At 45.8% G+C, this 15,462-nt stretch overlaps 1 protein-coding gene across 5 annotated transcripts in view; it reads right to left on the minus strand.

The window, feature by feature from the left end:
- Positions 1-618: 618 nt before the first annotated feature.
- The window catches only part of BCL11A (BCL11 transcription factor A), a 213,068-nt gene continuing 198,224 nt past the window's right edge, over positions 619-15,462 (minus strand). For 3 of the 5 annotated variants that reach the window (XM_053246843.1, XM_053246824.1, XM_053246809.1), the window contains exon 4: positions 619-3,448. In XM_053246843.1, the coding sequence (XP_053102818.1) occupies positions 3,375-3,448 (74 nt within the window). In that variant the 3' untranslated portion in view covers positions 619-3,374. Of the gene's footprint in view, positions 3,449-15,175; positions 15,317-15,462 lie in introns of those variants that run through there. The other 2 variants (XR_008306339.1, XM_053246815.1) reach the window with 2 other exon arrangements.

Raw genomic sequence — 15,462 nt, forward strand, 5'->3', positions numbered from 1 at the left:
TGGTTACCAACAGCACTGGGAAGGTACCTCATTTGGGGGTACAACGCAGGGGAGTGAACCCATTTCCCCTAGTACCACAGCCTGATCCAGTTTACCTTCCCAATGTCTGCTTTTCATGAAAGAAAATAACACTGGGAGATTCAGTCATGAGTTTCCTGCATTGCACCCTACAATTCTCAAAATGCTAACGACGTCGCCAGATGCTTGGGTCGCCAGATGCTTTGGACTACAACTCCCATCATCCCCAGCTTTTCTGCCATTGCAGCTGAGGATGATGGGAGTTGTAATCCAAAGCATCTGGGGACTAACGTTGGGAACTTCTGGTTTAGCACATTCTATATGAGAAACCCAGACTGTGTGTCTTGGAGGACAACCATGAGCAGGCAGATTTCTAGAGCAGCTTCTTAATCTGGGCTCCTTGTAGAAACAAAGACGGATTCAAAGATGGATATCTTAACTCACATCCCTCTGCTCATTCTTTTTTCAGGAGTATACAGAGCAGGCACCACTGTGCAATCATAGGTCGACACAAAGTTTCTTTGTTGTTTCTTATTTTTCAAACAAACAAACAAACAAAGTAAAGCATGGCATGGCCCGCCCGCCCGCCCTCCCCCTCGCCCCCAAAGTACATATTTAAGCAACAGAAATGCAGTACATCACAATCAGCATCACTCAGTTGCGCACAAATGATAAATCAGACAGTTGGAAAACCCACATGGGCTTCTGCAAGAATAAATACCAATGCAATGGTTATAACAAGGAATCGTGATAAGGATTTCAGTATTTCTTCCAGATATGTTCAGAGCTGTAAGATGTCTGGTGTGAATATATGTCATTCTTTATTTCCAGTCAAAGGATCTCAGGTAGTAGAGCTGGTCCAGAACTCGGGGGAGCTGTCACAGCTCAGGAGTAGGCTGCACCATGCCACATGGGCCAATGGGCTGACTCGGTATCAGGGCGGCCCTTCCATAAGGCAAAGGGAGGTGGTCGTCTCAGGCGGCAGAGGGGGGCAACAGTGAGGTGGCAAGATGCCCTTTCTGCCCCTTGCTTTTAAAACGGGAGAGCTGGTCTTGTGGTAGCAAGCATGGATTGTCCCCTTTGCTAAGCAGGGGCCACTCTGGTTTGAATTTGGCTACGTGTGTGAGCACTGTAAGATATTCCCCTTAGGGGATGGGGCCGCTCTGGGAAGAGCACTTGCATGCTAGCATGTAGAAGGTTCCACGTTCCCTCCCTGTCATCTCCAAGATAGGGCTGAGCAAGACTCCTGCCTGCAACCTTGGAAAAGCCACTGCCGGTCTGTGTAGACAATACTGAGCTAAGTGGACCAGTGGTCTGACTCGGCATGTGGCAGCTTCCTATGTTCCAGGGAAGAGCCACTCCTGGCTGCACTGTGAACGCAGTGCCCGCCTTTTAAGATGCGGCCCCTGATCGGGCGTGGCCCGGGTTCTTTGAACCCATTGGCCCAATGGTGGCGCCACCCCTGCAGAAAAGCCTGCAGCCACCACTGCTCAGTCTAAGGCTGCCTAGATCCTGGGAATGAATGGGCAAAAGAATCTGCGGAACCCACCGCATCAGGACAATGGTCCATTGGCAGGGTGATTCTGGAAGCAGCTGCACAGGGGTCCAGTGCACACTCACTTCCAGCCAGCTGCAAGAACCAGTCCTATAGATGTCTTGAGTGTCCACATATTCTGCCAGTGGTAGGAGGCTGCTGCATCGGCTGTGCTGTCTGCCTGCCAGATAGGGTTGGCAGCATTCGACTGGCCAAAAAAATAACTGAGTGAAATACCTCCACCGATAAAGCAGGGTGCTTGCACCCAATATCCCGAGGGCCTAAATTGGAGGCGGGCGGCATATTGGGCCAGTACGGAAGATACAGTCCGCCAGTCTCACCCGCCACACCATGGGGGACATAAGCATAGACCTCCCGCCAATACTCAACGATACTGTCACATAACAATGTGGTGTGCCAGGAGTTCTGAACCAACCTGCCTCGTACAATTTTTAAGTGGTGTTTAAAATGCACAATGGGGGCAGTTCCGATGTTTCAGCCCTCACACGGTTATACAAAGCGGAATGGTGCACCAGCAGCAGGCAGGATGTGTGCACTCATAGCCCTCGTGGTGTGGTGGGCAGGACAGGTAGACTGTACAGGCCACATAAGCGCTGCAGTACTTCATGTGCAATCAGATTGCACATGACTGCCGCTCAGAGGTGCACCTAGGTAATTTTGGAACCTGGACCTAAAGGCCTTTGGAGCCCCCACCCCACCCCCCACTGCAAGTTAAGCGTCATTTTTTAACATGTAAGTTCTTGAGGGCAGAAACCACACCACCCAGGACAGACTAAAGAGAATTGGGGGGGTCCCAGGGAGTGTGGAGGCCCTGGACTTTGGCCCCGAAGTTCAGGGGTAAGATCGACTCTGGTGCTGCTGCTGCTGAGGGCACAGGCTGCTGTCAGTCTGGTACGGACAGGAGAGATGCAGCCCAATTTTTGTCTCCCTTTCTGCAGTTCTCCTTTGAGGAGAAAAGTCCAGGTTGACCGTGTAGGCAGCTGTGCTGGGTTGCCCCTAACCCTAATTTTGACCTCCACGGATTTCAGTTTAAGGAAGTAGAAGTGGTATCCTCCCCATAGGTCCTGCCTCCTTGTTGGATTCCATTTTTCAAAAGGGTCCATTGAATTGCCTTCTACTAAGCCAAGGGTTGCCAGATGTTGTTGGACTCCAGCTCACCGAAGGCCACTGAGGCTGTGGATGAGGAGAGCTGTGGTCCAGAAACCTCTGGGGACACAAAGTTGCGAACCCCTGTACCAAGTCAAGCCATTGATCCACCTAGCCCAATAACCACGACTGTGGTGGATAGTTGCTCTCTACCGTCTTCAACAAAGGTCTTCTCCTTTTGTAAATTCTAAATTTACAAAACTGTAAAGTGCAGGGAAGTTGCCTCCCACCGCCAATGTGCCACAAATGATTAATATGAGTCCATGTGAAAGAGAAAGATGTTGTTGTCTAGTAACTCTTGTGGACTTGTTTGCTAGGCTGCTCCTCAGCATGTTTTAAAGTGGCCTCCCAGCGCCATTTTGGAAACAAAATGGCAGTCAAGATTGTCAAATAAAAGGAAAAAATATATTGATAATGGAAAGCCCTTGATGAAGGATTGTTCTTTCAATGATGTTTTTATACTATGTTAAAAATATATATAAAGAGTCCTTCGGGCAGGCAGTATTGGGGGCCGGGGGGAGTCCTGTACAGTCCTGCCTTTTGCACGGCGACTCCCGAGGCTGTTTTGCCAGACAGCATCCCACACTAACCAGACAGCAAACCCCACTTGGACTTCACATACGTGGGGCGCATCCCCATTGCGCTTCATATTCTCTCAGAATTTAAGCGGCCTTGAGCTTCCATCCGGAAATTGCCACACATCAGGAGTTGCCTGGGCGCTACGCCAACCTACAAAAAAGGAATGGGGACAGAGGAGAAAAAATAGGTGTAACATGGACCGAAAGTCAAAACATTCCTATTTACAATTAAGAGAATGCAGCACACTGGGTGATGTGGTACTCTACTTGAGTATTGGCACCATCCAACGTAACAATCCAATATGACATAAATCAAAGACTTCATTCCTTGCATCATCCAACATAACACATTCCCATGTTACCTAGGAAGAGAAACGAGGCAGTCCTGATCCAGCTCTAAGCATATTGCAACTAGCTGCATATGGAAATCTGTTTCCACACATGGATTCCCCCTTGCTGGATTGGGGCATCTGAGTCTAGCTCAACACCAGGCATGCTCATTCAAATTAAACTATCACAACGTCAACGCAGTTTCTGAGTTGAACAAGCAATGCTGACATTTAGTCGCTTGAGTTTTTGTGACATAGGTGGAGTCCTTGGGATCTTCCAAACTCTGTGGACTTTGGCAGGAGCTGTGAATGCTGAGTTGGGCTCAGAAGAATCTGTCCATATTCTGTTTCTTGCTCTTGTTGAAGAAGCTCTCCTGTTTTGAAGAGGTCTTGTATCCAGTGACTCCGATGTGATGTCATAGTCTTATTCACAAAGAGCCCCACTGAGATCAGCAAAGAGTTCCGGGGATTAAAGACAGTTGAGCAGTTCTTGGCTCTATGATGGGAGTGAGGGATGGTTTCCACAGGCACAGCGGGAAGAAATAATTGAACTGTATGGGAGACCAGGTGGGCAGGACAGATACACCCCACACCCAGCAATGATATGCCTCTAATTCCAGTCATTCTCCCTTGCTATGTTTTCAAACCCAGGAGCGAATCACAACAGTGCTCTGGGGTCATGGATTTGTAGCACAGGAAGCAGCCCTGATAAAATACATCCAACTCTTCAGAATCTCTGGTGCTGGACTAATTACTTCCAAATATACTGTCTGAGGCATCCCCACCCCTTTGGACATTATTCATAGGAGGAGGGTTCCGTAGCCTCCTTCTCCTTGAGCTGGTAGTCCTTTGAGTTGCACCACATCAAATTGCAAAGGGGAGCTTCACAAGGTGGACGGCTCCTTAAAAAAAAACCCAAACCCTACAATAGAAAACTAACATCTCAGGGAGAAGGTTGAACTAAGACACATTAGCTCACACCTGCAGTGCGGTAGCCCAGACACAAGAACTCTTGTCCCTATACCCAGGTACGGGGGAAACAGGGGGCTCTCTCTGTCTCTTTTTAATATAAAGGGGCTGACATACTACACAATGGTACATTCGGTTAGTGGCTTTGCTTACACACAAGCTGAGCAAGTACAAGATTTGCGCAAATGATGTTACCTGAGAGTAAGCCCACTGGAAATAATGGACAGCTTCCCTGTACAAATTTTGCATTTGTCCAACTTGCATGCATGCAAGTGTACAAGGCTGCCATATCATTGCTCAGTATGTCAGCCAGTATATATTGTTGAATATAGTAATATAGTATAAAACACCATTAAAAGAAACACCCAGCAAGGACTTTCCATGATCCTTTTATTTGAGAGTCTTGACCACCATTTTGTTTCCAAAATGGCACTGGGAAAGCCACTTCAAACTATACGGATAAAATAGCTTCGCAAACCAGCCCACAAGCTAGAGTTGCCATATGCTGGCTTTCCAAATCTGGGTGCCTAATTTGCACATTATGTAAATTGGCTTGAAAATAATTTTTGAGCAGAATGGTGACTGCACATTTTGCTCCATAACTCCACTTCTACAAGCTTTTCTTTTCTTTTGTAATGAAAGCTGAAATCCGGGCGAATCTGGGTGGGTTAAAGCAATCTGGGTGAGATGCTTAAAACCCAGGTGAAACCCGAAATTCCAGGGGGAATTTCTACAGAAACTCTCTGTAGCCCCCTCCCATGGTGCTGTGCTCCATAGCCCGGTTCTTTGGCACCATGCTCACCATGCCCACGTCCATGCTGTCCAGGAGTATGGCATTCATTTGCAGGGACAAACATTGTACTTGTGGCCAATTTGGGGTCAGAGCAATAGAGGGCATCAGTGCAGGAGGGGTACGTCCCTGATCCTGCTGTCCTATCTTCTGTTAACAAGAGAAAGTGGCTAACATTACCACCAAAGTCAGAACAAAGTCAGAACAAAGTCAGAACTCTAACCAGTTCTTAATATTGACGACTATATTGTCTCAGGTTCTTTGTTACCAAAATCCTTCTGCTTGAAAACTGCAGAAGGCTTGTGACCACCAGAGGAATTTCACTGGAATGGCATGCCCTTCTGAGATGCATTGGCTTGGAAATTGTCATCGTTGACAATGCTTTGTATTACCTATTCTAACCCCTGCCCCATCACTCATTTATTTAGGTCATGAGTTCACAAGCTTGGGCCCCCAGATATTGTTGGACTACAACTCCCATCATCCGAGATGCCATTGTGGCCAGGGGTGATGGGAATTGTAGTCCATCAACATCTGAAGACCCAAGGCTGGGAACTCCTGGTTTAGTATTTTTGTCTCACCAGAACTAAACATCAAATAATTACTTGGGTCTACTGGCCAGACTCATATGGAATGTTGCTGAAGCTTAAGAATAGATTAAGGCCGCCATCAAAATCCATTTCATAAATCTAACAAACAGTGAATTGGCCTCAATGGTTTTTGCCTTTATAACACGATTAATTTATCACACTGCTGAGAAAATGTCACATTCTGTATTAGTATTTTTCCTTTAGTGTTCAGGCTTATGATGCACTGTCATCTGAAAGTTATGTCATTATTCTCCTTCTGTCCAGCTCGGTCCTTGTTAGCTAGCCTACTGCCTTCCCCTGCCAGCAACATTCCAGTTATTTAAGCAATGCCCTAAAGTTCTAGTCCTTATTCAGACATTACATTGGACAGATATATGCTTTTGTGTAATGACTGTACCTGGGTTCGTTTAAAAGGTGAACCTGAATTCAGGACCTCTCAAAGGGAAGGTACAGATGGGACAAGTACTACTGTAAGTGCATTGAACAGAATGTATGTATAACTGTACGTGTGGATGGATCTGTAGATGCATCTATTGTAGACAGATCATATGTGCGCTGAACATGTGAATAAAACTTAAGCAAACTCTTACAAGGAGTTATTCCCATACTGGGCACGTATGGGAAACAGAAGTTACAGAATAATGCCACGGCCAAATGCTAAGAACGTAAAACGGTGCTTAATAATTCTTTGCATTTGCGTAGTGCTTTTTGACTGTTCAGTGCCTCACATCATTTTGCTGAAAGGCAGGGTTTCTCAAACTTGGATTGCTGGCAGTTGTTGGACTACAACTCCCATAATCCCCATCCCCAGTCCAATAACCTCCGGGGACCCAAGTTTGAAAGGTCCCACTGTAAGATAAGCAAGTATTATTATCCCCATATTGGGGCTGGAGAGGTGGGTTTGAGAGGAGGCGCTTACCCAAGGCTACTTTGTCTAGTCTCACGGCAAATATGAGATTCGAATCGAGGAAAACACAGCGTTGGAGGGGGTCTTCTAGGCCAGAGGTCCCCAACCTGTGGTTCTCCAGATGTTGCTGAACTACAACTCCCATCATCCCCAGCCACAATAAATTGTAGCTGGGGATGATGGAAGTTGTAGTTCAACAATATCTGGAGGACCACAGGTTGAGGACCCTCTAGGCAAACTCCCTGCTTGGTTGCTGCAGGAAGTCCAGAGCCAGAACATCTCCAGCAGACCCTGCTTGAAGACCTTTAGCAAGGGAGAAAGACCACCACAAGAAGTAACTGGTTAACTGTCAGACTGCTCTTAAGGTTAAGAAGCTTCTCCTAACATCCAGGCAAAAGGTCCACGAGGTCTAGTCTCCTGCTACCTGAGCAAAGAGGCACCTTTTAAAAGTGGCGGTTCTCTTTATGTAGCAGGGGGAGAGCAACTGGCCCTATCCATCCCCAGCACAGCATCCCTGCAGTGGCTGTTTCTAGTGCCTGTCTTATGTTTCTTCTGTTAGATTGCGAGCCCTTTGGAGACAGGGAGCCATTTTATTTATTTATAGCTAGGTAAACTGCTTTGGAAACTTTTGTTGAAAAGTGGTATATAAATATTCATCGCATCCGTCCTATTTGTTATCTAGTCCTGTCCTGTAGAGAAGCAGAGCCCTCTTCTAGCTGACAGCCCTCCGGGTATCTGAACAGCGCTATCCTTTCCCCTTGCAAGCTCTCTCTTTTATTTTTATTTTTTTAAAATTTGAAATACATCTACCCCGCCCCTCCAGTATACTACTGTTCACGGCACCTCTTTTCTAGGCTAGAGATACCTCAGCCCTTCTTCCTTTCCTCATAGGATTGGTTTCCAGACCCCACATTTGTAATCCTCCTCTGAACCTGTCCCAGTTTGTCTGTATCCTTTTAAAGGTGTGGTACCTTAAGTGGCGCAGCGGGGAAATGCTTGACTAACAAGCAGAAGGTGGCCGGTTCAAATCCCTGCTGGTATGTTTCCCAGACTATCGGAAACATCTATATCAGGCAGCAGCGATATAGGAAGATGCTGAAAGGCGTCATCTCATACTGTGCAGGAGGAGGCAATGGTCAACCCCTCCTGTATTCTACCAAAAGAAAACCACAGGGCTCTGTGGGCGCCAGGAGTCGAAATCGACTTGATGGTACACTTTACCCAGAATGGAACACGGTTCTCTAGAGGAGGTCTGACTCATCTGGAGATCCTGAAGTACAATTCAGTCTCTTAGTCCTTACACTACCCCAGTTCTCTCTAAACCAACATGCTTGAAATTTTAGATGTTGCCTTCCCACCCACCTTTGTTACTGCTCTCCATACTGCCCATGGACAACCAAGCCTCCCTATAACCTTTCATCAAGCAATGGCCTCAGGGCATGCAGCCACCGTGCTGAAGCGAAGCCGGTCTAGGCCTGGTCAGGGCTTGGAGAGGTGACCACCTGAAACCTCCAAGTAAGTTGCCTTGTGTTTATTTGGGTAATCAAATAAATATGTCCAATAAGCAAACAATTACTTGACTGCCTTTTCATTGTGCTATTACCCCTCTCATATTATGTTGGCTAATGGCGCAGCGGGGAAATGGCTTGACTAGCAAGCCGGAGATTGCCGGTTCGAATCCCCCCTGGTATGTTTCCCAGACTATGGAAACACCTGTATCGGGCAGCAACGATATAGAAAGATGCTGAAAGGTATCACCTCAGACTGTGAGGAAGGAGGCAAGGGCAAACCCCTCCTGTATTCAACCAAAGATAACCTCAGGGCTCTGTGGCCACCAGGAGTCGACACCAACTCGACGGCACACTTCACCTTTACACAAGTGTAAGACTTTCAAAACATGGTCTAAAGTACATCAGCCCTTGAGTGTCAAATGGGTAGATCCTTGGTTGACAACGTCTGCTTTTGTTTTTAAACAGAAGCTGTTATTTGTTATATTACAGGTTGAGTATCCCTTATCCGGACTGCTTGGGACCAGAAGTGGTTCCGGATTTCAGACTTTTCTGGATTTTAGAATATTTGCATAATGAGATATCTTGGGCATGGGATCCAAGTCTAAACACGAAAGGTTACTGTATTTTATTTTTTTATTTTCTCTCTCTAAGTCTCTCTTCTCCACCCTGCTTCCTTGCTCCCACCTGACTCCATTATGGCCCTTTTATTTGCATGGCAAGACCCCCACCAGAGCGCTTCACATACGAGTGCTGAGGGGGTCTCGGCTACCCGCCCTGCTGACCCACTCTGGGCCACCCGCAACACTGCTGCAGAGCCCGTGTTTGCCGGCGCCCTTTTTTCCCTGGCCGGAGGGAGGCCTCCGGAGTACATGGACGCTGCCAATCAGCTATTCGGCGGCATCCGGGAGCAGTAAAGGCCGCAGGCCTATTGTGGAGAAGGCGGGGAAGCGCACGTACGCTTCCACTTTCCCCAGCTACCTCTCGCCGGCCAACAACAACAGAGAGACCGGCATACCCGCAACCCCCGCTCGCCTAAGTAAGTTTTGACTGTATGTTTAAAAGCAGCAAAATTGGGAATCTGCGAGCGAGTAAGTAGTGTCCGGATTTTGGATGTCCGGATAAGGGCTACTCAACCTGTAATGGCACCACTCAACCAGCGTGGTGTAGTGGTTAGACTGCTGGACTAGGACCAGGGAGACCCGAGTTCAAATCCCCATTCAGCTATGATACTAGCTGGGTGACTCTGGGCCAGTCTCTTCTCTCTCAGCCTAACCTACTTCACAGCGTTGTTGTGAGGACAAACTCAAGTATGTAGTACGCCGGTCTGGGCTCCTTGGAGGAAGAGCGGGATATAAAATGTAATGATGATGATGATGATGATGATGCTGTTCTATCCTGTAGTCTCAGAGCTGCTTGCAACAACGGTACCAGTTATCACCGTCCCTCTCCCCAAAGGGCTCACAATCTAAGCAATGGTGATGGTCACCTTGAAGAAACACCATAGGGCAAACTAAAAATAATAATTTTTAAATGTCTTTGCCAGATTTCCTTATTTGTAGTTCTCCCCTTCCCCCAAAATACATTACAGCTGTCTCAAACTGGTTTGAAGGTGCAGCTACACTGGGTTATGTGGGTCGTAGTGGGAATATGCACCCACATATTCAATTTCCTGCGACAAGCAGAGGGCTCTTTAACCCCATCCTCCCCAGCGTGCATAGCAGAGGCTCCGTCAAGGTCTCCCCTAATATTCACATTGAGGCAAGACACAGGGTTGCTGAGATACATGAGGGAATCACTCAGACAGAACCTTTGTAAAGGAGCAAGAGTGGAATGGGAGAGCTTTTTGCTGGTAAGCAAAGGGCTGCCAAAGCCTCTTCGCACTGGGGTGTGTGGAGAGTGATGAAGGAGGGAGCGTTTTGGCTCATGTAGGAGAAAGTGGCCAAGGTGTGTGTGTGTGTTGTGGGGCGGGGGGGGGGGGTAGGTAGCTGGAACTGGTAGCTACAATTGGTTAGGTATGAAGCCATGAGGGCTGGATTGCACCTTCAGGCCACAAATTACATATCCCTGAAGTGTTTGAGTGGAAGGCCTCAAATACATAACCAAATAAACTCACCCAAAACGCCCTCCCTTGACAATTTAATGTTGAGCATCAATAACATCTATACTTCTTCACATTGCACAACGCTCATTGTTATGATGACCTTATAGCTCTTATTACAATTCCCACGGTAGAAGAGGCTGGGAGAGTATTGGCTGACATGATGAGGGAAGTTACTCAAAGTAGCCCCCCTTTTTAATTTCAGTGTGACTGCTTGAAGTAACTTTCCTGATAGCTGCAAGCCATGATTATTTCCTGAAGGTTCCCCAGTAAATCCATGTTTTCTTGGGTGCCTGGGATTTGACTGCATTAATAAGGATCCTAGCTAAAACAAAAGTTTTCTTTCACTTATTTGCAAGTCATGTCATAATTTCCAAAAAAATTAAAGCACATTTAGTACAGCTAGGCTCTGATTATTTATACGGACAAAGACAGACATGTAGAGCTGGACACATTTATAAACCACTTTCTACACCGATGTAGTGATTATGGACATTTAAACAATAGCTGTAATGGTTTCATAGCCAACTGAGCAGTTAAAAAACCAGGATCTCACCATATCTGAAAACTCTTTTGTGATACAGATGACTTTCATAAAACCAGTGCAAGAGAATGAAATACAACTCTTAATGGCAATGACCCTAAAAGACCATCTTTCAACTTTGCTGCCAGAAGCACACTACAATATAGATGGAGATCATTTGGTGCCACCATCCTGGATTTAGTTTTGGGGCTATGAGCGGGCTCCCGTATTTACACAGATCACTATCCTCTGGAGGAGAACATGCACACACACCCTCTACTTAAGGTCTAAGAGAAGATACAATGTGGAGGCCCCTATGGCTGGAGATCCAGTTCAAGAGATTATTCCTCTTTAACGAAGGAGTCATTGAAACTGGGTCTCCATTAATAGAGGCTTCCACATAGAGGGGGTGCCTTACACATTGCAGTAGGGGTCTGCTTGAGAACATGGTCCTGTTTCTCTTTCATGCAAAAAAAGGAATGTCTGTGTATAAATTGCCTGGGCCCGTAGGAGGGCGTTCTCTGTGGCCACCCCTCTTCTTTGGAACACTCTCTTCCCCCCACCCCCCACAGAGTCATTCAGCCCCCTCCCTGGCTGCTTTTAAGGCCCTTCTTAAGACCTACCTGTTTCACCAGGCGTTTGCCTTACTTATTATTATTGTTGTTGTTGTTGTTGTTATTGGTATGGTTGTTGTTCACCGCCTAGACTTTGGAGGAGGTGGTATATAAGAAAATTTTAATAAATATATAAATAATAAATAAATTGACCCTATGTTTCTAAAGCCAGCATTCACTTTAAAATATAGTTCCATCTACAAGTCCTGACTTACTCAACGTGCACATGGTCTTCATCATTTAAAGGTACAGCAAGAACCTTGTCACAAAACCAAATCTCAGTTGTCCAGGAGAAACTGCTCAGTGATTACCACTGAAAGTCTTCAGTCCCACAACCGTGTGAACACCATAGTCATTATTTAACAAATCTTTCAAAGGTGGTCAATACTGTCTGCTCCAAACATTTATTTTTTTAAAAAAAATCAGATTAAGTAAGATTTCAACCCAGACCAGTCACTCCAAAGCCAGTCCACATGTACTGGGCCATTTATACTTGTTGCCTCAGGAGTTTCCAAGGAATAGTGCCAGAATATTCTTGCTCCTCCATAGCCATAAAAATTTGACACACACATTTCAAAAGGGAAATCATAAACTCTCCTTTATGTGTTATCCTATATGATATTATTGTCATAGATAAGGTTTCTTAACCTTGGGCCCCCAGATGGACTACAGCTCCCATCATCCTCAGCCATATCCATTGTGGCTGGGGTGATGGGAGTTGTAGTCCATCAACATCTGGGGGCCCAAAGTTAAGAAACTCATCATTATCATATATCATTCATCATAATGGAGTACTAATGATCAACCATGGATTTATGCTAATGGAAGCTTTCAAACACCCACCCACCTAGTCACTTCTGGTGAGTTGAATCAGCTGCAGGCAACCAGGAAGGGAAATGTTTGCGATTGGGATGGGAATTATCTCTTTCCCCCTCCTTTCTGACTCTCAGTGTGCGACAAAGAATATGTGTAAGCAGGAGCATTTATACAAATGTATGTGGACCAGACACAGTCCAAGGCGTATGTGCAAAGCTAGATGAAAGCAGTCGATCAATTGTTCTGAGTTTTGCTTAGGAAATGGTCTAATCCAGTGGTTTTCTGTGCAATTGGAAACCGTGAGCCAGAAGGAAGATTGATGCTGTGCCCGGTTTAGTAGAAGGAATTCTGCTGGCATAAGTGCTTCTAGGGTGCTATTGTTACAGCTTCATCCTGTAGAGTACACGTATCCTCCTCCAGTTCCCTAATAGCATCAACATTAGCAGAAGACTCCCCAGCTCTAGATCCAACCTGTCTCTCTCCCCTCTGACATTCCCAGGAAGTTCCGCACTAGAGGTTCTGACACTATTCAGTCTGTAGCAGACTCCCATTGGAATAATAATAAACCAAGGTGTGCAAAGCAGCTCTTCTGCTGTCATTCCCAGGAGGCTTCGCATAATGTTCTTCTGGAGGAGTTTGGCATTTGCATTGCCCTGATGGTTTGCACAGTGTGCCATTTCGACTATAAGAGATCACTGCTGGGTTTAAGCACCATGGATCTTTTAGGGGTCAGAAATGATGAATCAGCATGTCCAAACTGTGAAAGGACCCCTGTAGGCACATCTCAATAAGAGCCATGAAGACATCTGCATGTAAAGAAACATTGTGCATGGAGTCCAGTTGGAATTGGGGCAGGTTTAAGACGTGTTTTCTGCATCTAGGGTGCTTTCAGATGTGAATGGAGCTGTCCCTCAGAGACTTGTTTTGATCATCCAATTCTGTATTGAAAGTTGATGGAGAGGCGGCAGTGAGAGATATAGTAAGCACAAGGGGATCTACAGCAAAGGAAAGAATAAGGTTTGGGAGTGTCAAAGAGGAAGAAGTGGCAGGATTACACAAAGGCCTGGAAGCAAGAAGGAATAAGGAAGGAAGCCATGGTAGAAGCTTCCAAGGTTGCATGCCGAGGAGAAAAGACAGGTGTAATGGATTTGTTTTCACTGTGTTTGGTTTGGGATGGTGGCAAGGTATCTGTAAAGAAAGATCAGAGAGACAGGAAATAAGAGGTGAATGGTATATTTGTGAGATATTCTTGTAAAGACAGGAAGCTGAAGCCAGAAATGTAATGAGGAACATCCACTGAGTTCCTGTGCTCTGAGAACAGTGGAAGAACCAAGAGCGGTTACCTGTTCAACATTGTAGAGGAAGCAGTAAAGACAGAATGGACTTGTTTTTTTTAGAAAAAGACAGAAGAAGAAGCTGAAGATCCCAGAAAGCCAGGGAAGGACAGAGTCACAGAAGCTCAACAAAGTAAGCTGAGGATCATGAAAAGATGGACTGTGTTAGAGATGGCAGTCCAGGCAAGTGAAAACTGAGATATGTGAGGTTCCTCTAGAAAAGAATCCTTGAAAACCTTCATAGGAGTGGTTTCAGGGGAGTAGAAATGGGGGGGGGGGGAATTGGAGAGATCAAGAAGAGAGTTGTCATACAACCAATTCATCACTGAGAGCCAAACATCTAGAAGATTAGACTTGCCATGGGGATCAGCATCCTCACTGTAAATAAGCATCCTTTTCATCTAGCACAGAGGTTCTCAAAGTTGGGTTCCCAGATGTTGTACTACAGCTTCCATCATTCCCCGCCACAGTGGCCTTTGGCTGGATTTGATGGGAGCTGTAGTCCAGCAACAATTGGGGTCCAAGTTTAAGAACTCCAAATAAAGTACAATGCATTGCATGAACCTAGACTATTATATTTTGAGTGCCCCTGCCTGCAATCTATGTAGGTAGGCACTGGTAGAAATGGGGAACACTTACAATATCAATGTGGGCCCCAATTCACTTGGTGAGTTGTGCTAATCCAAATAATATAGCCTGAGAGTAGGGATGCCAATGCCAAGAGCAGCATGTTGAGTAAAACATCTAGACTGGTTCTCACTTGAGTTAGAAAGGGCATGGAAATGGAGCAATAGCAGGAATTAGTAGATCCATGTTATTCTTTTAAGCTCAGGGTAGCTTTGAACATGCTTTGAAATGCATGGAAGTCAGTCAAAGGAAAGAGAGTTATGTACAATAGATAAGGGGAATTAGCATAGAGAAACCAAATTTGTATTGTTAATCCCATGTTAGTTGCTTAAACTGCCCTACAGTGGCTTCCGACATTGCAAACAAGTGTCACCTGTGAGGTCTCTTCTAGTACTGGTTAACAGGTTTGTCACATATGAAAAAGAGAATATTTGCAGAGTAAAAACACAGGAAAGTTTGCACCAACTTCTCAGACATTACACAGAAATGCTGACAGCCAACTGGAAGCATGTGTTCATAACATCCAATAACATCTTACATATCCAGATGTTTTAAAGGTGAAGATAGAATAACAACTTGTTTTGAACAGCCCAATTTAATATATGGCAACACTGTCTATCAAACAAGTTCTAGCTCTGGCAGCTACAAGGCTCACAGTTGTGAGATCATGGGGAGAAATAAGGAAAGACAGCACAAACTAGGTGTGAGGGTGAGGCTAGGGTCATGGGCAGCTGTACTCAAATTAAGAGTAGCAGGTGATGTTCTCCAACCTGGATGTGAGCCTTTGCATCATCTGGGAACTGTGGGATCAGTCATTCAAGAGCAGCATGATGTCCTGAGTCACCCCATAGCTCTCGATCTTCTTCCGTCAGCAATGGATGCAAACTTGGGATTGTGAGGATCAACCAAAACTGGAGAGGGAGCAATGAAGAGGGAGATTTGAAGGAGACAAGAGATTATTTGGAAACTAGGGAGAGAGAGAGAGAAAAAGGAGAATGAAGCAGTAACAGACTAGAAATTCCAGAAACCTTTAGTTCACAGCGTGGGATGGGAAACA

The sequence above is a fragment of the Hemicordylus capensis genome, chromosome 1 (assembly GCF_027244095.1).
Source record: "Hemicordylus capensis ecotype Gifberg chromosome 1, rHemCap1.1.pri, whole genome shotgun sequence".
In the NCBI taxonomy this organism is placed as follows: domain Eukaryota; kingdom Metazoa; phylum Chordata; class Lepidosauria; order Squamata; family Cordylidae; genus Hemicordylus; species Hemicordylus capensis.